General features: G+C 60.0%; 1 protein-coding gene across 1 annotated transcript in view; it reads right to left on the reverse strand.

Annotated features, from left to right (window-relative positions):
- Nucleotides 1-2,210: 2,210 nt before the first annotated feature.
- The window catches only part of ZNF638 (zinc finger protein 638), a 43,068-nt gene continuing 21,697 nt past the window's right edge, over nt 2,211-23,581 (reverse strand). Inside the window, exons 17-25 of the mRNA XM_086463913.1 lie at nt 23,297-23,437; nt 21,648-21,773; nt 16,607-16,656; nt 11,345-12,743; nt 10,658-10,723; nt 7,718-8,717; nt 4,877-4,969; nt 3,754-3,872; nt 2,211-2,515 (exon numbers count right to left, since the gene is read on the reverse strand). Coding sequence (XP_086320039.1) covers nt 2,456-2,515; nt 3,754-3,872; nt 4,877-4,969; nt 7,718-8,717; nt 10,658-10,723; nt 11,345-12,743; nt 16,607-16,656; nt 21,648-21,773; nt 23,297-23,437 — 3,054 coding nt within the window. The 3' untranslated portion in view covers nt 2,211-2,455. The remainder of the gene's footprint in view (nt 2,516-3,753; nt 3,873-4,876; nt 4,970-7,717; nt 8,718-10,657; nt 10,724-11,344; nt 12,744-16,606; nt 16,657-21,647; nt 21,774-23,296; nt 23,438-23,581) is intronic.

Consider the following 23,581-nt stretch of genomic DNA (forward strand, 5'->3'; position numbering starts at 1 on the left):
ACGGTCTTGGTGCCACAGACCGTGACCAGGAGGGGGATGTCGCCTCGAGCCGTGGCCGCGGGGGCAGACCCTGCCCAGCTGCCCCTGAACCGCACGCTCCGGAGGACGGGTTCGAAAGGACAACGGTGAGGAAGACTCGAGGAACTCTTACCTCCTCCCCAAGACCACCAAAAGACCCCCGAAGGGGAAGACTGCGCCTGCGCAAGGGGGAGGAGATCTGATTTACACCCAAAGCGGGACAGAGCGGTAAATCGGTAAATTCGCAAGTTTTGCTGGTTTCAAGAGGAGGTGATTCCCGCGGCGCGGGGTGCAGCCTCCGTGGGGCACGGGACCCTCGCCGCACCCAGCGCTGCAGAGCTGGAACAAACAGACCTGCTGCACAACCCCCTGGGAGGGCGGCGGAGATCTTCCGCGGATCAGGGCCGTCTTAACCCCGGGCACCTCCGAAATAGGCCCCGTGTGCAGCCGGTTGGGGAGCGACATTGAGAAACGCCCCGTGACGGCCTTCGGGGTCTTTCTTCACCTCCTCTTTCCCAGGTTTTTCTTTCCCACCGCACCCCAGGGGGACAGGGCTCTTTTTTTTCCTCCTCGAAATTCAGGTCCATGGCTCCCGTGGCTCTTCCTGGGGCCTCGCCTGGTTTTACCCGACGTGTGCCGGCACCTCGGCCGGGCCCAGCCGGCGGGTGCAGGTGGAGCAGAAACGGGATTTACCGACGGAGCCCCCAGCTCAAAAGCCGACCCGTTCCCTCCGTTTCTCGATGCGTCGCCCTCGGAGCAGCCTTGAACAGGGCCGAGCCGCTCCCGCCTCGCGGGGTTTCTCAGCATCCCCCTCGGAAACGCCACGGCGAGGAAGAACTCCGGGGAAAAGCAGGCCAAGCTCCGTGGGGAAGGGCGCTCACGGACCCAACCGGGGCTCCCGGGTGCTCGCCGCCTCCTCCTCCACGCCCCGAGCCGGGCGGCGAGGCACGAAGCACGACGCCGTTTCCTCGGCCTCCGCACAGCGAAACCGCGGCAAGAATTCGCCCCCCTGACCCCAGAGGGACTCGGATCCCTCGGAGGCACAGAGCCGGGATGGACGAGGACAGAAAGCCCCATCCCGCGCTCTGCCGGGGCTGGAAAACCTCTGCCGGGAGGGGAGGGGGGTGCTGGCGGCCCCCAGGGGCCCGAGCCAGGGGAAGGGCGCAGCTCCGGAGCAGGGGAGGAGGGCGACGGGCGCTCACACACGTCCTCGCCCCGAACCGCGCTCCCCACCGGGCTGAACGCTCGCGGGGTGACATCCCCCCTGCGCGTTTCGGGGATGCTTCATCCGTCCCCCCGGGGGGTGGGACGTGGCAGGAGGGAGCAGCGCGGCGACTCGCCCGCACGCAGGGAGCCGTGGGAACGACCCCAAAAAAGCCCCAACGACAGTGATTCGCGGAGTTTTGCGAACCGCCCACCAGCCGCCTGGGGAGCCCAAGGCGAACCCTCCGTTTCGGGGACCCCCGAGCAGGCTCGGGCCTCCTGCAGGGGCCGACAGGGACCCGCAGCCGCTTTCCCGCTCGGCTTCAGCCCCGAGGGACGTCCCGGCACCCCCTCCCATCGCAGCCCACGTTCCCTGCGCTCGCCCATCGCTCCTCCCGCGCTTCACCGAGGGGCGCCCGGAGGACACCAGGCTTTGCCGGGCCGGCTGCGGCACGGCTGCGGCTGCCACGTCCCCACCGAGGTCCCTCGCCTGCTGCGGAGGCGCAGGAACGCCTCCGTACCCCTCCTCCGGGAGCGAACTCCAGCCCAAGGCCACGGACCCGCAGCCTGCAGGGGCGGCACAGACGACAGGCGGACTTCAAGCGAGTCTCCTCAAGGAACGCCGAGCGGCGGGGCGGGAGGAAAAGCTCCAAGTCAACGGTGACGCCGAGGGCGCCGCGCCGGCCAAAGCCCAGGCTCGGCGGCGAGCAGCGGCCGGGAGCAGGTCGCGAAGCCCAGCCACGACTGGGACAAACTGGGGGGAAACCAGCCCAAAATAAAGCGGCGACCTCGGTCGCCGAGGAGAAGCGAGGGGCGGCGCCAGGCACGGGCTGGCACGGGCTTTGCTCCCCTCGGCTCGAGCTTCCCGAGGCCGGCGCGACCCTCCCCACGGGGCGTCTGGAGCGAATTCGGGAGGGAATTCCCCGCCCCGGGCCGCGATCCGGGGTTAAGGGCCCACGAGGAATCTCACCGGACACAGCCCCCGGCGCTGACTATACAGCCGGAACATTTATTTCACGTCGCCACCTGTAAAAGTCTCTCCCGAGCCAGGCGGCTGGACACCCAACCCACGGCCGCCCCCGCGGCTCCCGTTCGGTCTGTCGAGACCGAGCTCAGATTTGTACAACACGGACGCTCGTTTCTGAAACAAAATTACAAATGAAATCATAACGAAATGCACGAAGTTGACTGGACCCTAAGTTTGATTCACTCAAAGAATTCTCCTGGCTTCCAATCACCTCGAACTCCGCTCTTCCCCGTCGTTCTCCTCATCCTTCTGCTTGGCCATGAATTTCTGCGGAAATAAGGGCAGGCAGTGAGAAGCACCGCGAGGTCACTGCTGGGTCCGCGACGAGACCGCGGCCTAAATGCAGCGAGGGTCTCCTCAGGCTGCGAGGGTCTCCTCCAGCAGCGAGGGTCTCCTCCCGCCGCGAGGGTCTCCTCCGGCAGCGAGGGTCTCCTCCGGCCGCGAGGGTCTCCTCCGGCCGCGAGGGTCTCCTCCGGCCGCGAGGGTCTCCTCCGGCCGCGAGGGTCTCCTCCGGCAGCGAGGGTCTCCTCCGGCAGCGAGGGTCTCCTCCGGCAGCGAGGGTCTCCTCCCGCCGCGAGGGTCTCCTCCGGCAGCGAGGGTCTCCTCCCGCCGCGAGGGTCTCCTCCGGCAGCGAGGGTCTCCTCCGGCCGCGAGGGTCTCCTCCGGCAGCGAGGGTCTCCTCCGGCAGCGAGGGTCTCCTCCGGCAGCGAGGGTCTCCTCCCGCCGCGAGGGTCTCCTCCGGCAGCGAGGGTCTCCTCCCGCCGCGAGGGTCTCCTCCGGCAGCGAGGGTCTCCTCCGGCCGCGAGGGTCTCCTCCGGCCGCGAGGGTCTCCTCCCGCCGCGAGGGTCTCCTCCCGCCGCGAGGGTCTCCTCCCGCCGCGAGGGTCTCCTCATCAGCTCACCCAAAAACCAGCGCGATGCTGGTAACGTGTGATCTGCACCAAACCCCCCCCCCCCCCCCCCCCCAGTTTTGCCCACAGACCGGCACCCACACCCCCACAGCCACCAAGTGGTGACGCTCCCGAGGGGAATTTTTTCTGCACAGGGCAAAATATTTGGCACCCGGAGTTCCGCGGGCGACAGGGAGCCCCGGGCACGGAGGGTAAACCAGGAACTCCACAGTCAGTGCCCGCCGTCCAACGGCTGCGTCGATAAACCAGCGGGACGTGCTGCCGAGGGGCGGGGGGGGGGAGGCCTGCCCCCCAACTTCAGGTTTTTGGCTGCCAAATAGACCTTTTGGCCCTTTCCTGGACCTGCACGGTGTTTGAGCCAGTCCGTGGCTCCAGCCAGGGAACGTGACCAAACCACGGGGTTTTGGGACACAAGGCTGCAGGGGGATTTTGAAAAATCGCTCCTTAAAAGCGAAGGGAAGGAGACGAATTCCCCCTGGGGAAGGGAGGCTTTGTGCAGGATGAGCCCCAGCACCGCAGGAACATCCCTGTCCTAACTAGCTCCCGGGGCCACCAGGGAATGACGAGACCTGGAGCAGCCTCGGCCTCCACCCACCTCCATGTTCTGCTGGTGCAGCGGCGTCCTGCAGTGATTCTTCACGGACGGCTCATCCGCGTAGAAGAGGGAGCAGATCTGGCAGAAAAAGCCCGCCTTGGGGACCAGGTAATCCAGGTCTGAGGAGAGAGCACACCACGGAGGCTTTACCACACCCCAAACCACCCCAAAAAAAGCAGATTCCTTCAGCCCAACCCGTGCAGTCGGTCGCTGCGGGAAGGAACGCGGCTGCGTCACTCCAGAGCTCCAAAAAGGGGGTTTCTGACCCAATAACCAGAGCAGGGCCCGTGCCTTCCTGCAGAGGGGGGCAACCGACCCCCTGGATGGGAGGCTCACCGTGGCCACCACGGCACCTTTTGGCCTTCAGACACAAGCCCCTCGCCAGGTGGGAGCCCTGCCACAGGAGCACCCCATGTCCCAGAGGGTGACACGAGCCGTCAGGCAGGGTCCCCCTGTCGTCCTGGCCCCTTCTGGTTACCGGTAGGTTTATGGAGAGGTATTTTAGGGGAGGATCTTGGGGGAAAAACCATAGATATATATACACACCCCCCGTTAAAACTATGTAAGCAGCTCCCTCGTTTCGGTACACTGAAAGCCGGTAATAAAACTCGTCACAGGATTCGAGCAGTGAGGCATTACCCTGCACTCTGCTCATTATAAACAAAAGGGCCTGTATTTGTAAATTTTAAGGAAAAAAAAAAAGAACTTTTGGTTCTGCTGCCTCTTGTAAGCCAAGAGCAGAACCGTGCCGAACGCGCACTTGTAGGTAAGGAAGGCGAAAACACAGACGTTGGGCCACGGCTTTAAAGCTGAAACGTGGTAACGAGGCAAAGGAGGGGCTCTCCAGCGGGCAGGAGAGCTTCTCCCGCGGGCAGGAGAGCTTCTCCAGCGGGCAGGAGAGCTTCTCCAGCGGGCAGGAGAGCTCCTCCAGCGGGCAGGAGAGCTTCTCCAGCGGGCAGGAGAGCTCCTCCAGCGGGCAGGAGAGCTTCTCCAGCGGGCAGGAGAGCTCCTCCAGCGGGCAGGAGAGCTTCTCCAACGGGCAGGAGAGCTTCTCCAGCGGGCAGGAGAGCTTCTCCAACGGGCAGGAGAGCGCGTGGCACGCGGGCTGGGGCCTCGGGGTTACCTGTCGGAGCACTCTGCGTCCTCGACCCACCTGAAGGAGTCGTTCTCCTCCGCTTCGCCTCCGGTTCCTTCTCTCCTGGCGGCAGCTGATCTGCTGGAGGCCACAAAGCCACGTCAACGCGCGGGTGACGGGCGCTGGGAGCACCAGCCCCGCCACTCCCCCCGCACCGTGCCCGCCGCAGAGCAGCTCCCTGGAGCCCCCCGACACCAGCCCCGCGGCCGCGGGACGGCCCCGGTGCTGCGGAGGCGGCTCCAAACAGCGCCCTCGGGCCCAGAGGTGCCGCCGCCGCGGCCCTCCTCAGCGGCTGCACGCTGGCTCCGGGGGGGGGGGACGGTCCCAAACCCCACCATTCCCCTCCCAAACCCTCCTGTGACACAAGGCACCCAGCTGCCGTGAGGTCATCGAGCTGGAGCTCGACAGCACCCACTCAGTCTCATTAGAGGCCCAGGCAAACCCAACCCCACACCTTACCAGATTAATGAGCTCTCATCAAAAATCAACATTTTTGGGTTTTTCTGGAGACAAGGAGCTTGACAGAGTCTCCTCTAGCAGGAGATAAAGTCTCCGGGTTTCAGACTACCCAAGCGGCCCACCTGGCAGGCGAGGAGCCACGCACCACCACCGCCTGGTTTCTCTCCAATTCTGTATTCACGCGCTCCAGGAGCTCCATCGACCTCCCCAGGAGCTCCGTCAACCTCCGCCAGCTCCATCATGCCTTCACCAGCTCCATCATGGCTCCAGGAGCTCCATCAACCTCTGCCAGCTCCATCAACCTCCCCCAGCTCCATCATGGCTCCAGGAGCTCCATCACACCTCCAGGAGCTCCATCAACCTCTGCCAGCTCCATCACGCTTCCACCAGCTCCATTAACCTCCACCAGCTCCATCAACCTCCACCAGCTCCATCATGGCTCCAGGAGCTCCATCGACCTCCCCCAGCTCCATCACACCTCCAAGAGCTCCATCAACCTCTGCCAGCTCCATCATGCCTCCCCCAGCTCCATCAACCTCCCCCAGCTCCATCAACCTCCCCCAGCTCCATCATGGCTCCAGGAGCTCCATCACACCTCCAGGAGCTCCATCAACCTCTGCCAGCTCCATCACGCTTCCACCAGCTCCATTAACCTCCACCAGCTCCATCAACCTCCACCAGCTCCATCATGGCTCCAGGAGCTCCATCGACCTCCCCCAGCTCCATCACACCTCCAAGAGCTCCATCAACCTCTGCCAGCTCCATCATGCCTCCCCCAGCTCCATCAACCTCCCCCAGCTCCATCAACCTCCACCAGCTCCATCATGGCTCCAGGAGCTCCATCATGGCTCCAGGAGCTCCATCATGGCTCCACCAGCTCCATTGACCTCCCCCAGCTCCATCACACCTCCAGGAGCTCCATCATGCCCCCAGGAGCTCCATCGACCTCCCCCAGCTCCATCACACCTCCCCCAGCTCCATCACACCTCCCCCAGCTCCATCACACCTCCCCCAGCTCCATCACACCTCCAACCAGCTCAGGGCAATAAACCCTCCGCCCTCCCAGCGGAGCCCGGGACGCCGTCGAAGGGCCAAGGGACGGCAGCAGCCTCCTGCCCCGGCCACCCCTGCGGCACGCCGGGGTTTCGGGTCTGCCAGGCGGCTCCTGCCCCGCTGCGGCCTGAGCCCCAGCGCCGAGCTGATGGCCTGGGGCGCCGGCAAACCCTTCCCCCTCCGCTGCTGCCGGATTCACGGCGTGATGGGGTTTTCCCCACCTTGACCTCTCCTTCCCAGTTTCCCCACGCTGCTGCTCAGAGGCAGCAGGAACCGCTCCTTCCTACGCCCGACTCTTTCGCCTCAGATTTCTACTACACAGAGAGCAACTAAAAATCACGTATTTACTGCGTCTCGGACGTACTTAGTGTAATTTGTCACCACCAGTTGGATCCGAAATCAGCTGAGGGGCTTGGATATTTTAAGAGGCCTTTTTACAGCCAGCCTGCTGACAGGACACAGAAGGTGGTTTGCATTTTCAGCAAAGGCTTTGGTCAGTCCCTGTCCTTAACAACATCAAACCAACAGGGAACATTTAAATAAATTCCGGGTGGATATACAGCCACCCAATCCCCTCCCTCACGTTTAGCAGAAACTGAAGCTTAGAACGCTCTCGTTTTAAGGAAGATACCTGCCTCTGCTGCAGCCCCTCCCCACCCACACCGCCCAGCCGGCCTCTGCCACGCAGCGAGACGGGGAAAAGCTTTTCCACCCGAAAGGGGCCGTGCCCGTGCGCGGCCGCAGCAGCAGAGCAGAGAGAGAACTCGGGAGCAGCCTCCCGCAGAGCCTTCGGCCTCCGCTCTCCCTGCGGGTCAGAGCGCTCCCCGCTTGGCTCGGCGCTGGACTTCCTCACCCCTGGGCTACCTCCGTGCTGCAGACGTTCTCCTGCACGTTCTCCTCTCCATCCAGCCCGCAGCCCCCGCGTCTGCTCCACGGGACTCGCCCGTCCTGAGGAAGCCTGGCCCCGAAGTTAAGGGCCGCAGCGGTCGGTCCCCTACCAGGCCTTGCATTAAAGGCCAGAAAAGAAACTCTTTTCCCCCCATTTCAGCCACCCTGAACACCCGCCGACCAGCTCAGCTCACCACGCCGCTCAGTGGGACACCAGAAGGAAGGCGGGCTGGGGAACACCAGTAAAACATCCCACCTTCAGGCCGCTGCTCACCCTCAGCCTCTGGGTTTCTTCCCCCAACGCCTCTTCCATCACCTTTGCCAAAGATTCGGCGTGTTTCAGCTCCCCCCGTTTGCCACAAGGACCCCTCCGCGCGCGGCACTGACCGCAAGCCCCTTATTTTCCGTTTCCCCTCCGAAGTCCCCTACCTTTGGACTTCGAGACTGCCATCACTTCTTCTCCCGGGCTCACGTCTCCCAGGATTTCCATTTCTTCTGGCCCCGCGACAGCAACAATATCCTCCTCTTCTGGTCCTGCAATGGCAGCAATTTCTTCTTCCTCTGGTCCTGCCACGGCAACAATATCTTCATCGTCTTCATCCTCGTTCAGATTTTTCCCTGAGGAAGTGTTTTCTTCTTCCTCATCCTCCTCTCCAACTTCATCCACTGTAACGAAGTTCAGTTCCTCTTTGAGACGATTGAAGTCGGCCAGAAAATCATCTTCGTCCTCGTTCACTTCATCCAAAGTCACCAGGGGGTTGTCCTCATTGTCCTCTTGTATTTCATCCACCGTCACGAGAGCGCTGGGATCATCCGGCACCTGGGAGGAAGCGCAGTCTCCAGCATCCTCAGCGGCCGCTTTCTCATCCTCCTTCTGCTTCAGCACATCCTCGAGACTCAGGTCCGTCGGCTCGTTCAGCGGCAGCTCTTCCACTTCACCGATCTCGTCGACGGTTACCAAGGGTTCGGCTTTCAAATCCTGCTCCTCGAAAATGGACCTCGGGGCGTCTTTATGAGAACTGAGCTCCTCCTGCTCGGAGATCTCATCCAACGTCACGAGCGACTGCGGGTCCTTGACCGCTTCTGCCATCAGCTCTTCCTCTTCCATCACTTCATCCACCACCACCAGGCCCTGCGGGTCGCTGAGCGCCTCTAACGTAGCGACGCCCGCGAGCTGGGCGGCCACGTCCTCCTCCTCCCCGATCTCATCCAGAGTGACAAAGGAGAGCTCGCTTTCGGCCACGCGTGCCGCCGAGCTCTTCCCTTTCCTCCTCTTGGAACTCGGCTCCGAAGAAGAGTTGGGCTTAGCACCCTCTTTTCTCTTTCCCCTCGGGGGGTTCCGCCTCGTTTTAACGGGAGACTCGATCTCCTCTACGACCTCATCCACGGTGACAAATTCATCCAGGTTAAACGGAAACAGCTCTTCTTCCTAGACGGGGAAAAACGTGGATACAACAACGTTTAACGTGGCCCAAACACCCCCACGCACGAGGCGCCTAATGAAAAACACCCACACGCTGCAGCTGCCTCGAGGGGGTTGGCGGGAAAAAGCAACCCGAGGGTGGAAACCCACGGTCGGGCCTTCAGGCTCAGGCAGAGGAGTCTTCCTCCCCGGCATCTGGGGGGGCAAGGAGGCCGAACTCGGAAAGCCGACGTTACAGCCCTGCCCAGCCCCCGGTGCCCGGCAGCCGCGGGTGCTCGCTGGGGGCCCGGGGGCAAGCGTCGGCGCTCCCGACGGCAGGGCCTGACCCCCACACCCCCTCCCGCCCCGCCGTCCGAGCGTGCCAGCCGCCAGCCACGGATCCCGGGAGCGCCGGGAAGCACGAGCAGCGGCTCCCTGCTTCGGGAGCAGGACGGAGGGATGCTGGATGTCCTAACGGACTGAATTAACCCAACCGACTCGGAGGTTACTGGAACAGGCAGCGGGCGCGGTTTTGGAACAGAGCACCGCACTTCCTTCACTGTAAACCAGCTTCTGCAACCAGGGTGGCAGGGTAAGGAGGGCACGATGGGGACTTGAAGCCAATCAATAAATTGATTTTAGACTGTACAAGGCACCCAAATACCCACCCCGCCCCAAACGATCCGCTCAATTTCTTCAACGAACAGTTCTGAAACGTCTTTTTTTTTCCCCAAGATATTCCATCCCACCATCAAACACCGGCCCGTTTTTTGGCACAAGAATGAACGAAAAAGCTCTTGTCCAAGCTGAACTCTAAGGCCGAGGCAAGGTGAGAGTAAGACTGCAGCTAAGAAATACCAAAACCAGTCCTCCAGCAGAAAAAGTAACCTGAAATTCAAAGGCTACCCGCCTTTTCTCCCCTTCTTTTCGAAAAAGCTAACAAACACCGGGAATCAGCCTCCACCCACGTCCTGACTTGAGGAATACTTAATGCAAGGTGGGCACTGTGGGAAAAAAAAGGAAGAATCTGGTTCTATTCCACCCGAAACCAAACACTACTGTATTCCCTCTCCCACGAGGAGGAGAGCACAGATCCTGGCTCTCACCAGCTGCGGGACAGAGAAGAACAGAGCAGCCAGGAGCGACCGAGGGCAGGCCGCGGGCTCCCAAAGGGCGCAGAGCTCCCCCCGGGGCCTCCCGCACACCCCTGAGCGTCCGAGGCGCCGGCGCTCCCCGTTACCACCGCCTTCACCCACACACCGCCCGGGGCACGCCAGAGGGTCCAGGGGATCAAGACCAATAAAAGATTCAGGTCTCCACCTTCCCCTCAGCAACCCCCTTCCCACAGGGACCCACGACCCACCCAAAGGGAGGTCTTGGATTCGGTGCCGTAACGCTACTTCCACAAACACACCAAGAAGGGGTTTCAGTACCTGCTTGCTGCTTTTCTTTCCCACAGCCCCACCTACCTAAGAGGGAGGGGGCACCTCTTCTCCCCCTCCCGCCAAACTGCAGACTCTTTAGCAGCTCGGCCCACAGGCTCTGCACCAAGCCCGTCCAGCGAGGCTTGCTCTGCAGGACAACCCGCTGGAGGTACCTTTGGAGGACGAGGGACCACGGCCGGGGATGTTCCGACCCCTCCTGCTGTACAAAATCACTCCTAAAGCCCCAGAAGACGTCAGCCTTCCTTCCTCTTCTCCCGAGTGCCGTGACAAAGGCAGATCTCACGCAGGCAACCAGACATCCAAGGCCTTGATTCTCTCCCTCAAACAAACGGGACCAAACCCCACCTCCTTTTAACACCCCCTGAATTAAGTTTCTCTCCCCAGTCACTCACCCGTAACAACCAGCAACACAAGAAATTCCCTAGGGAAGGACGCCGAAGATCCTCAGCACACACGCCCCCGCACCCCCCCGAGGCTCTGAAGACGACCTGCCCTCCAGGCCAGCGGGGGTCCCATCCTTACCTCCTTTTGTTTCCCACCGCTGCTAGCGCCGCTTTTCGAAGCTTTAGCACCGTCCCCAACAGAAGCCTGCAAAATCAGACAGAAGTTCACACGAAATCAGTCAAACCAACCAACCTGCCCACAAGAGGGAAAAAAAAAAAAAAAAAGACAAAATTCAGCTATTTTTTTCCCTTAATGGACTTTCTTTAAGTTGTTCAGACTCCAGCGTCCATGAGCACAGGCTCGGCAAATACAGAACTAAGCCAACCGCCAGCGGCAGAGTCCAGGCCCACAGTCTCTAGCCACAAGTCACGGGTAGTACCTTGCTTAGAAGCCTCTTTTCGGGAACCAGTGTTTGTGCAGGACTTGACCAAGCAAGTGTCAGCTGGCAAAAGCTTATTCATTCCCGTTCAGAGCTAATCCAGGACATAAAGTCACGACACTCAGTCAAGGCTCTCTTCAAAAATACCTTCCTGCCATTTTTTCCGAGCAGCATTTTTCCAACCAGTTACAGACCTGCGCTGCGCACGCCGCAACTGGTTGCCCGCCATCTCGCTACTCCAACTCGCCTGCTGGCCCAAACCAGCGGAGGGATTTACGGAAAAGGGAAGGGGAACATAAGCTCATGGTCCCATCCTCAACCTCTGAGAGAAGCATGGAGTTAGTTACCGGTCAGGCACGCTGAACCGGCCTGCCTGCCCTCCTCACCTTATTGCTGCGGTTGTCTTTCTTCGTGCTGGATGATCTACTCTCTCCCTCTTGAGACTGTTTTGAACTAGCCCTAGATTCCGCTCGCGAGTCCTTCTCTTGCTGGGCTGAGCTCCTCCCATTGCCTCCCTTTCCATCCACCACCGAACTTCTCTGCGCTGGGCACCTGCCGTCTCCCGGGCTCGAGGGGCTGCCGCCAGCTTGCGGGTGACCCTCTTCTTTCGACGCCGTTTTCTTCTCCGCCGCTGCTTGGCCGCGGGGCTCCGGTTTCGAGGGAGCTTTCTGCTCCCCTCCTTTACACAGGGAAGGCTCATTTCTCTGTGCGGGAACCCTCGACTTTGATATATCCGGGAGACACACCACTGCCTTTAAAAGCGTTTTACCAACAGAGGCAGATTCCTTGACACATAAAGAGGGGTTTAACGTAACTGCTCTGTGGGTTTCGTCGGGTTTTGCTGGTCCCGTTCCTTTACTTTGATGTGCTTTGATCAAACTTCCCTCGTCGCTCTCGCTGGCGGCGTTTGCGGCGTTTTCCACAGCGGCCCCAACCTCGGCCACCGATTTTTCAAGTTTCTCCTCTGTCTCTGCGCCGGTCTCGACCCAAAGCTTGTCAGGGTTCTCCTCCGCAGCTCTTCCCACTTGGAGCGCAGGCTCTTCTGGTTTCACCTCGCTCTCTGCTCCAGCAGTGTCCAGCTGCTTCTCCGTGGCCGACCCAGCTTTCAGAACAGGTTTCCTCTCGGCTATCTGAGGCACCGGCGCTCTGTGTTCGGCTTTCAGGGCATCGCAAACAGGACGGTTTTCGGGAGCATCCCCGTGGTCGGGCGGTGGTGGGACAGCAGGCGACACCCTCTCCCCTACGTCGGCATCAGGCAGCACCGCTTCAGGGACGGCCCCCGCCGCACCCCCCGCCGCCGGCTTCGCGGCACCCCCCGCCGGCCCAGCTTCAGCCCTGCCCGCCCGGGACGAGCCTTCTGGCGGCCCGGTGGCAGGAGCCGCCGACTCTTCACCTTCAACCTCCCCCTCCGGTGCCGACACCGCAGCAGAGTCCAACACCGCTGGCTCGGCGCTGTCTGGAGCTGCCTCCTCTCTCTCCAGGCGGGAAGGCGGCGGCGGCAGCGTCTCTTCCGACGACTCGGTACCCGCAGGTCGGGGCGACGCCACCGAAACGGCGACTCCGGCGTCCGCTTCCTCCCCAGACGCTCCTGCCAGTCTCGCCGCAGGCTCCCTCGCTGCTCCTTCCAGGTGGGACTCAGAGGGCTCTATCTGTCCTGCTGACATCTCGTCTTTGACATGAGAGATGGGAACGGGTCCTTTCTTTGCCACACTAGGCTCTACTGGAGGATTAGCAGCTGCTGTTTGCACCACTCCCGATCCCTCTGGATATTTTTTCAAGCCAGAGCTAAATGCATTTAAAAAAAACAGAAGAAATCAAACTATGTTGAGCATTCTACAGTTACCAGAAACCTCTTGACGCCAATGGTGGGGGATTTCCTGATGCATTAGTGCTTAGCATTTGGAAATCTAGCCTGTCAGTGTTAACAGGGTTAAAGGCATGGAGGCGAACAGCTGATTAGTTTTAGGCTTCTCTTTAATCCACCTCTCCCCCTCGGAACCGCGGTCCTTCACGGCAGCACTCACTACAGGTGTGCCCCGTGCCCTCAGCGCTGACAGGAGCTCCTAAAATTTAGAACCCCGGGCGCAGGCAGCCTGTGAGAGCGCATCTGCAGCGAGAAGAGAGCTTGGTCTCCCCGGGTACAGGCATGACCAGAGGTCTGCTGCGTCTGACGGCAGCAGACGCTGCACCCACCGACCTAGGGAGCTCTCCCGGGAGCCTGGGGTTTGTTCTTTCGGGGGGTTTTTTGGTTCGGGGTTGGGGCCGGGAGGGGTTGCTTTGGTTTTAAGCCCCGCTGCCCTCGCACAATCGCGGGGAACACAAGGCAGGCACAGAGGCTCCTTTCGGCCGGGCTCTGTTTGCACCGTGTAACCCCACCGTCAGCTCCCAGGATGCCAAAGCCCAAGACGACGACGCAGAGGATCGCGCTTTGCGGAGCATTTCAGTGACAGGAAGTGCGTTATTCTTCTCCGAAAGAAAGAATCCTCCGAGGATGAACTTGGGAGACCCCGAAAGGAGAGATGTCTGCACCCCTTCTCCCCCCAGAGCTCGAGGAAACGAGCACCCCGACACCTCGTGTGTCTCTAGGTGGGAAGGGGCCGAAACAAGCGTGGCACCAAGCGCCGAGGCAGCATCCACCCAGACCCGACCGGTGGTTACGCACCGGGGAGCAGCCTGCGCTGACGTTCCGCACAGCCTCGGTACGCGAAGAAAGGGTGCACGTTTGTACAAGCCCTCCCGAGAAGGAAAGGGAGCAGAGAGGCCTGCATTTTGGGAACGCTCCCAGCGAGAGAAGGGAAGGCTCGATCAACCGGGGCCCAGCGCTGACGAGAACGTTCGGCCTCGCAGCGGCCAGATGCGAGGGTGAGCGAGACAAAGAGACGACGCGCCGAGCCAACAGAAAGATGGGAACAGGGAAACTCGGCTGACGCCGCAGAAACACCGACCTCGAAGGTTTCCTCCAGACCCGAGAGCACAAAACGTGGGAAGAGAGAGAAGGAGGGATGTGAATTCTGCTGCAAAACCTCCCACGCCGCCGGTTTAAAACCGGCAGAGATGCGGTACGGCGCGACAATGCACCCCCGAGCGCAGCGGCAGGCCCGCGGGAGCATCTCGGGGGTGCTCCCAGCCCTGCCCCGCGAAATGCTGGCATCTCCTCTGGAGCCCGAGCCGCTCAGCTCCCAGTAGCTGGCCGCTCAGCCCCGTCATCACGTCAGCCCTGTCCCTGGGGCAAGCGTGCCTCGCCAGCGGCGAAGCCCTCGGGGCTCCCCTGCTTCTGACGGGGCAGGCCGGGCTCATTCGGCCACCACAGAGCACATCTCCTGGCACCAGGTGAACACGGTCTGTGTTCCCAAAGCAAAACCCGCTTCAGGTCGTTTTCTCTTCTCTCTGAGCCCCTGCAGGCCGCCGAGACCGACGTCTCGCGCGTCCGCGGAGCAAAGCGCCGCCCGGGGGCGGCCCAGCACGAGCCCGAGGGGCAGCGCTGCAGGTCTGCCACTGATGCGTGGAAAGAAGAATCACACACACGCTCCAGCACCTCGCTGAGCTGTGCCCCACAGCCTCTGCCCATCCTTTTGTCTTTGCAGGGAATGTTTTTTTCCATTCCCAGCGAAAGCTGGAACCACGCACCGAGCTCACAGCGGGCGGCGCGCTACCCCCTACACAGCTCACGTGAGACATTAGTCCCTCAATCCCTGGGACTTGACGTCCCCTTTCAGGCCCCCACCCGCCCTGCGCCTTCCCCACAGCCCTGCTGGGCTCCCCAAGGGCCGGACAGACCCAAACCAGCCCGCGGAGCTGCGGGAGGAGAGCGCTGCCGAGGCAGGAACGCAGAGGTGAGGATGAGGGAGCCCGATGAAGCATCCAGGTGCTTGAAGTAACACCTCAAAGAGCCGTCAGGCATCAGGGAAGAGCGAGCAGGCAGAGCTGCGAGGCAGAGCTGCGCCGCAGTTAGGCGAAGGGGGAAACCAAGCGCAGGCGGGGCTCGGTTTCGGCCCAGGACGTCCCTGCAGGAGCGGCCGGGCGCCCGGTGAGCCCTCGAGGGAAAGGCTGGGCGAGCTCAGCCCTAGGAAGGCCAGCGCAGAGGCTGGGTCACCACCTGCTTCCTACGGCCAGCTCGGGATGAGCAGGAGCAGCGAGATGGTCCCCGATGGCCTTCACCCGGCCAGGAAAAGCTTCAGCTATTTCAGCTGAGGAAACCAGACGCCCACAAAACCCTCGAGAAGAGCAGAGGCCCTCGTGCCGACGCAAGGTTAGGTGAGCTGCCTGCTCGGGCTGGGCTGGGCAGCAACCCAGCTGCCAGAAACGTTCCAAAGGTTTTTCCAAGATCATCTCATCAGCCCGGGCAAGCGAGAGGGCAGCGCCTCCTGCTCTCCCCGTTTTGCTCCCCCTTCCCTCCCCAGAAACATGCGACAAGGCCTTCCTATACATAATCACCTTGAAGATGTTTTCCGCTTCTTGTGAAACGCAACTGAAGAAAACGGCCAAGTCACCGAGGCTCGCAGGGAGCAGAGCTGCCTCGGGGAAGGAGGACGTTCGCAGGGGAGCACCCCCGGGTCTCCCACCCAGCAGGGCGCTGGGCAGCGGCCGGGATTCACGCGAGAGGCGCTGGTTTCGGTTCACGGCCGCGGCCAGCCAAAGCCCAGCAGAGCGGAACCGAAGGGTCACCCGCGCCTCCGCCTACCGGCGCGTCGGGGGCAGTTTCGAAAGGAAACGCTTCCAGCATTGACGAGGGTGGGAGGAGAAGTTTCGTTCCACGAGGGGTGCCTAACTCCGCTTCTGGAAGAAGCGGGTTTGGGAGATCCAGTGACAGGCCGTGCTAGCACCATGGCAGCACTTGAAATGGAAGTTTAGGGCCATTATTTTACACAGTTTCGGTTTGGGGTGGTTTTTTAATGATTAAACTTAGCCAGAAATATGGATTTGAGTCACAGAAGGTGCTTTAAGTCATATGTGTTAACAAGAACTCTCAGAATGAGCTATCCATTTATAAAAAAAAAAACATAAGCAAGACTAAAACCAACAAAGAGTTGCTCCACAATTGGAAATTTTACTACAAGCAATGTCGGTCAAACCGTTTTAAATGGAAGATACCAAACCCCACCATCCCCCATTTCTAGGTTCTGATGTTAACACAGCGTCTAGACATTTTTTAAACCAATTCAGGGACCTGTATCACAGCATGAAGTTAATGCTAAGAAGTTAAACAAGGAAGTTTCAGTTTATTTTTAGCATTTGGAAACAGAAACAATAGAGCCAGGTGCTCTGACAGAGGAAAGCGCTGTAGGACAAAATAAAGCAATCACTGCCCGGTGAAATACAACAGAAAACTGTCTTACCAACATGTACATCCAAACATACCTGCCAGGACCTGCGGTAAAATCCTGGCCAAATTAGTAACGTAACAACAACTCCACAAACGACACAGAAAAGAGGATTTCGCCCCGTTTGTCCACGCTCGTTGAAAGCCCCGGATTTCCCCGGAATGACGAGCGTCCCCGCAGACAGAGCACACAGAGCCGGGCAGCGGCGGCAGCAGGCGCAGGCTGATGGATCCCACCGCGGGCCCCTCGCCCAGCTCGGCTAGAGATGGCCCAGCCCCCCGCGCCCCGCCAGCCCCACCGCCCCCCGCGGCCCCTCGGCAGCCGTACCTTCCTCTGCTCGCCTCCTCCGGCTTCCCTTCTCTCTTCACCACGTCAGCCTGAAAGGCAAAAACCAGGGTCAGTACCTACGACTTCCAGAAGCCTCGGCACAGCATTTGCAGAACCCCGCCGGTCCGCAGCAGCACGGGCCCAAGCTGAGGCACGTTATCGCCCGAAAAGTCGGACTGACACCACTTGGTCCGAAACTGTTCCCCCTGGAATTGCGGGAGGCGACCAACCGAAGCGCCCGGCCGCGTTAAGGGATTTCGCTCCACGCGTGCTGGACAGGCCACGCGGCGCACGGGGGTTGGTGCGTCTCCTCGCCAAAGCCGCCACGGTTTTGAGCGGAATTAGCTCTTGGTCTGTGATACATTTGGGGCAGAGGGACGGTAAACGCCTCCTTTCCCGGGCAGCACCTTCTTTCCTGCGCTGCCAACGGCGGCGGAGCTCCGGGTGGGCGCAGCCGGCTCAGCAGCGCCGCGCAGGTGCCAGCAGCACACCTCTCCCCAGGACAAACGACATCCCGAGGATCTACGGAAAACCCAAGGCCGGGTGCTGTTCCCCAAAACCTGCGTTCGCCCCTTGCAGGATGACTAAAGGTTTCCACTTTCTGTTACATACAACCTTGTGGAATAAATGGTGACTGAAATGATGTCTCCTGAAAGAACAGACAACCCCAAACCACCCAGGCGCTGCCGCTGCCACAGTAGCGTAGGTCCAAGCAACCAAAAAAACCTGGAAGAACTCGGTGTTGAAATCTGTCTCTTTTCTGAGGGCATTCCACACCCTCAGCTGAAGACTATCACTGCTAGAAAGAACGCCAGATAAATCCAGCGCACGGAGAACTCACTTTAATCTTTTATTTATGCACATCGTTCCAGAGCCTTCGGGTTTCCCTCTCTAAAAAGGTTTGTATCAGGGGTAAGCGCCAAAGGTGACTTGAACACGTCAGAACGACACAGAAATGAGTTGGGTTTTCCTTCAGACCAGCTTCTGACTGAAAGGCTTCTGGAAAAAACCAGCTTACGGCAAAGGGAGCCACAAGCTCACGCCCTGTGGTACCCAGGCACGGCATCCGGGTCCTGGCCACAGCGCTGAGCAGACGGACAAGAGGGAACGGACCCCAAACGCGGAGGAGAACAACGGATGGAAAACCGCAGGTCTCCTCCTCATCAGGCCTTGTTCTCTGCACCTCAGGCAGAGAGAAGAAGAAAGCTGAGGGGCGCCATCGCCCGAGCACGGATCCGCCTCAGCGCCCAAGCCGCGGCCGTCGCCCCGGCAGAGGGTGGAACGACGGCGGCGGCAGCCCCGCGCCGGCATCCCGCACGGTACAGGGGCTGCCCCGTACTGCGGGGGGCTCTCAGCAGCGCTAGACTCAGACCTGACCAGCAAACTCCCCGAAACAAAAGCACACCGTGGTGAAGCCAGCCCGTCCCTCGCTGCCGTCCCTGTGCCACGGCGGCCGCTGAGCCCGGCCCAGCCGCGCCCCGCACGGCCCCGCGCCGGCAGCCGGGAGGGAGCGCCGTGCCGAGAGCAGGGCCAGCGCCGCGCCCTGTCGGCACTGCCCGACGGAACGGTGACGGGGACAAAGGGACGTTGTTCTGGCGCTGCACAGGACACAGGAACCGCTAGGCCAGCGGATTCGGAGCCCGCGGCGGTCCCCCAACGCGCCCCTGGCAGCCAGGATGCTTTGCTGGTTCTGCAGCGCCAAGGGAGCTGGTCGCCGGCATTTCCCAGACCGGAGAACAAGCCCTTAAGCCTGAAGATGGGCTCGCTTTCCTCAGCTACCAAATTAGTCCAATACTACTCTTAAATGCATCAGCAAACACAACTACAACTCGTGCTCTTTAAACTGCGCTGACGTTCTCTGTAGGGACCGAAATACAGAATCAAACGGCGCGGGAGAGCAGCAGCCTTTGGCCCACACGAAGGGTCAGCGATGGGGAGGTTCACCCCCGCGACGGGGAAGAGGAGAGAGAGGAAAACTCTCAGAACCTCGAGTCCAGGCCCCTGCACCGAGCAGAGGAAACGAGAGCACCCCAGGCACCCCCGCTCGCCCGATTTTAGCTACCAGCACCTCTCCCGCAGCGGGTCCCCAGGAAGGCCCGCCAGCCCGCCCTACCCAGCCCTGCCACGCCACCGCACGCGCCTGGGAGAGGTGCAGAGTTCAGAGGGAAGAGAAACCATTCTCTGAATCAAACAGGTAATGAAAAATTACTGTTACTAAATGATGATACCATGTCTAGGCCAGTTAACGGGAGGGCTGCCCCTCATGACCAACCTGCGCCCCCCCAGCCAGGGAGGAAGGCCTGGAAGGGGCTGGGCAGAGCCGGGATGGCAGGCTGGTCGCTGAAGGACGCACAGAAGACACAGAAGACAACTGGAAGAAGGGTGAATTGAAACTAAGGGCCTGGCTCATTTTATCAAACTAAATATTTAACTGACATACCTAAACTCAGTCCAAAAACCCCTCAAGAATCAGTAATTGCTTATTCACCTTCTTCCTTCTTGATTTGACTGTTAGCTGTGAAATACACGAATGGCAAAACCCATGAAACCGGTGATGCCGCGGTCGAAGCTCGCTGACTTACAGGCCGTTGTACCTGTGTCCTCTCCTGCTTACCAGGATTCATTTGCTCTCTCTTAGACTTTGGGTTTCAGCTGCCTGTCCTCAGGAACTTCTCTGTTCTGTCGTCTTGCTTGGTTCATCCTTCAGGCACACCCGCAGCAGGGTGAAACCCTGACGGGTTTCAGCCGTGCTCTGCAGGCCCACGGTACCCACCGGCCGATCCGGGATGGGGCAGGGGGGATCCGCTGGGAAAACCCGCGTGCCCGACCCACACGGGCTGGGCGCCGCCGCATGGCTGGCACCAGCTCAGACGCAACCCGACAGCTCCGGCCGGAGACCCCCACCGAAACCAAACCACCCCCCCCGCCCTCTCCACTGACACGGAGTGCCTTTGAGGACACGGCTCCTCGCCACCACGCAGCTCCCCGGCAGGCTGCACCGACGGGGGGGGCTGGGCAGCAAAGCGGCACAACCGCCGGTGCCGCAGAAACCAGCGCGGCACAAGGCCCGGGTCAGGGCACGGCCCAGGCTCGAAAAACCGCTGAACTCCCCGGCGATGCTCGGCGACGGCGGGGCCAGCCCGGTACGCAGAGCCACACGGCCGGATGACTTCTTGTTTCCTCCCTGTTGAAGTAGCAGACTGAGGCCCTCGTTCTCGTTAGGCACCTGAGGTTAAACTTTCGTGCTGAATAAAAGCAAAGGGAATAAAACGAAGATGCCCTGCGCCTCCAGGCACAGCCTCTTGTTTGATCGGCGTCCCGAAGTCATGCCACTGGAAAGAGCGAGCAACACGCAGGGAAGGAGAGCCCCACGAATGGAATCCACGTGGGTTAATCACCAAAAAGAAATCATTTTCAAAAAAACCCTCGAGAAAACAAAAGCCCCAACCCCCCCTGTAGAGATTTTGGCCTGTCCCGCAGTTCACAGCTCACGGTGAAGCCGGGCGTTGGGCCCTGTTCTCGCCGTTCCATATGGGCTTGGGAGAACAAACCCAGCTGGGATGCAGAGGAATAAAAGGCAACCTACATCCCCCTAAAATAAAGGCAGTTTGGAAGATGGGGCAAGAGATGGAGAGCCGACCACCGGACAAGCGATTAAAACTATTTTATGGGTGAGGAGATGAGAAAGGAGCTGAAAACCGAGAAGGTGGGGGCACGCAGCGCTAGTGAAACAAAACCCCCTCCTGCTGGAGCGCAGAAGGACCACCCTGGATTCGCACTCTCCGCGCAGGGAGCCAGGGCGCTGCCGGCACGCGGCCAGCGTCGGCCTTTCTTGCCTCGAGGGCCGTATCTGCCCCGTGCCCGGAGCTCCCTCCTCCGGTGCTCAGCTGCTGCAGGGGCTGGTCCTTCAGCCAGGCCCCTGCAATAAAGAACGGCTAACGAGCCTTTAGAAAACGGGCTTTCAGAAAGGAACTGCTGCCCAGCCTTCGGAGACAGGGAGGGAGGTGATTTGTACCGACCCTTGTGCACAGACCCGCTGCTGACTGACCAGCCCTTTGAAGATCAGGAGGCAGCAGAATCCGCCCAGCGCAGGACACCCGGTGGGATCCTCCCGTCAGACCGGGGGGCTCAAGGAACACAAAGGACTGAGCAGGAGAGACAGGGAGGGCAGCGAGAGAGAGCTGGTTCTGTGAGCTGGGAAAGCCCCAGGATGGTGCAGGGCAGGCGCCACAGGACAAGTGAAAAAGTTCAGCCCTGAGGAAGACTCGGACCTTCATCCCCAACGACCACCGACGGGGGCGTAACTTGGGCGGACTGAGGCGGGACTGTGGGAGGAACTTCTGTTAATGACTTCCTGGCAATAATGAGAATAACCCAACCTTTTCTTGGAAATGTAATGAATAACGATGAAAGCTGTAAATATAAGGCCAGAATCCCAACGCTTGGGCGCGCAGGGATGGAAGGAGCCATCCCCCGTGCTGCCCGGCACCGCGATAAGGAATCCCTGCTGGATAACACTGAGTGGTGAGTGAGTTTTCTGGGATTCACGGCAGCACTAACCCAGGAGCAGTTCGGCACTGCAAGGCGTCTCATTCCCGAGAGGAGGCGGGAGCAGCCGCGCCCGGGATGGAGGAGAGGACTAAAGCAGCCGGACTGCTGGAGACGAACCGAACTGCATCAGGAAAAAACTCCCAATCCCATTTACCAATCCCCTTCTCGCCCGCACAGAGCAGTTGCTTTCCTCCTTTCTCCCTTTTTCTCCTCATCCTTCGTCAAGGAACGCTGTCACCAGCGGCAAGAGCTGCCGTCCGCGTTTGCGAGGCCCAGGAGGAGGCAGACGCGCAGCAGCACCCGCGCGCAGCCCCGCCACGCGCCACAACCCAGCGAGCTGAGCCCGTTCCCGGCTGTTTCCCCTCTCATCCACGACAACAGCAAACAGCGCAGGAAACCCCGACGCTGCCACCACGCGCTGCTCTCCGCGGGAGGGCGGTTCTGCGCCGCCACCACCACGTAGCGGGGACAGAGAAGGAAAAGCCCTTACCTCAGCGGAGTCTCCGCGGGGTGACAGCGCGCAGGTCAGCGTGTGCTCGCCCATGTTGTAGGGGTATTGCCTCAGGAAGCTGTACATGGCTCTGGCTGACTTGGGGCTGTCCAGCTGGAGAATGGCCTAGAAGGAAAAGGGCAGAAGCTTCAAGGAACTGTCGCTTCATCTCAGTTCGGTACCGCAGAGCGAGTCGAATAAGGTCAGCCGTGCGGCACGGGGCAGCCAGCACCCCTCAGGGGTTTCAGCAGCTTCGTTTTCAGTCAGCTCTAAGCAGCGTCTTGTGATTGAATCCTACGCTCCGGACACAGAGAACAGCGGAGTCTCTTCTCTCCGAGAGGCTGAAGGAAGAAATCTCTCCTGTTCGGAGCTCCCTTTGGAGCTAAGGAAGTACAGCGGAGCCTGGGGCTTGCCCACCACGTGCCTCCAGCCTTCCGGCCTCTGGGCACGTGCGGCTTCGGCTCTGCCGCGGCTGAGGAGCAGCCTCCCGCGAGGGGAAGCCCACGAGAACACTGCAAGAGCCCAGCCATCCCGGGAACGGTCCCTGCTGCACCACCCGGCTCAGCTCCTCGCCTTCCAGCTACCAGGTCACGCAGGGCACCACTTGTCAGTCACCAGCGAGGCTCTCCAGCTGCTCGATCTGGCTCTGAAGCTGATAGTGACTGGATGACTCCTCTCTCTCCCTCTCTCTCTTCTTGTTAATTTTTATTCAAAATTACACCTTAAATAAGCCACCCTGCCTTTTTCTTTTTCCTTACAAAACCACCCCTGCCCGTGTGGGATCCCTGCTGCACCTCCGGCTCTCGCAAACCGGCGGGATCTGACGGACAGCCGTCTGTCACGGAGCGCTGACTCGGTGGAGTCGAAGCACTTCGACAGAATTAGCTGAAGGTCTAGAAATTGGCCCCAGACGTTTTACTGCTGCAGAGCTCTCCTCGTGGCTTTTGAAAATTTTTTTGAAAGCTTTTTTAGTTCCAAAAAAGAAAAATACTATCTTCTTCTTAAAAGCGTCTTCACCTGGTTTATGGTTTATTAGCAGAGGGGCACATCAAACAGCCATGACAACGGGAGCACAAGTGCTTTTTAATCGTTAAAGCAGATATACGCCTGCAGCAAATTAAATCTGGTTCATCAAACAAAAATCCAATGTTAAGAGCAAACACAGAACATTAAAAACCAAAATAACAACATTTTTAAAACCTGAAGATGAAGCCACTGCCGTCTGAAGCGCCCCAAAGGAGCAGCAGCCCCAGCAACGCCGGCAGTTTCACTCCTCAGACCAAACCGACCTTTTCCCCGCGCCTCCTACCAACTGGGAACTCGCTCTCCCCGCCTGCAGCTCCAGCGGCAGAGGTCACCAGCCGGCCCAGCCACCCGGGCAGCTCGGCTTTCTGAACTTGCCAGACTGTCCTGGTGCTGTTCAGCCCAGATAAAAGCCTGAAGTCTGGTTTGACTGGTCGGCTTTTCGCTGCCCCAAACCAATCAGACCAATATTTCCCTGTTCAGGATGAGCAGGAAAGAGTCAGAAACCTCGGTCTCCCATCAGCAGAACGTTCTTGGTCCTGGGAGGTGACAAACCTCCTTTTTCCAAAGGTTTTTTCTTCCTAACACGGAACTTTGCACCACAAAGAAAAAAAAAAACCACTTACCTTGTTTTTATTCTTCAGTACAACATAATGATCTACTTTTCCAAATCGAAGGCCCACACAAACCGCTTCAAGCTCCCTGTATCCATCATCGGGCAAGTTCCCAAGGTGCACGAACTGATTGTGAATGGTCTCAGTATTTACCTAAAGAAAGTTGATGACAAAACTTGTAACATCCTTAATGAGCAACTCCTGAACCAGGCCAGAAAAGCCCCACACAGCTTCTGCCCCGCTCCCGACCTTCCTGACACAGAGCACCCCCACACCCCAGCGCTCACGTTTCCAGAC

Source organism: Leptosomus discolor, chromosome 4 (genome assembly GCF_034619465.1).
Source record: "Leptosomus discolor isolate bLepDis1 chromosome 4, bLepDis1.hap2, whole genome shotgun sequence".
Classification (NCBI taxonomy): domain Eukaryota; kingdom Metazoa; phylum Chordata; class Aves; order Leptosomiformes; family Leptosomidae; genus Leptosomus; species Leptosomus discolor.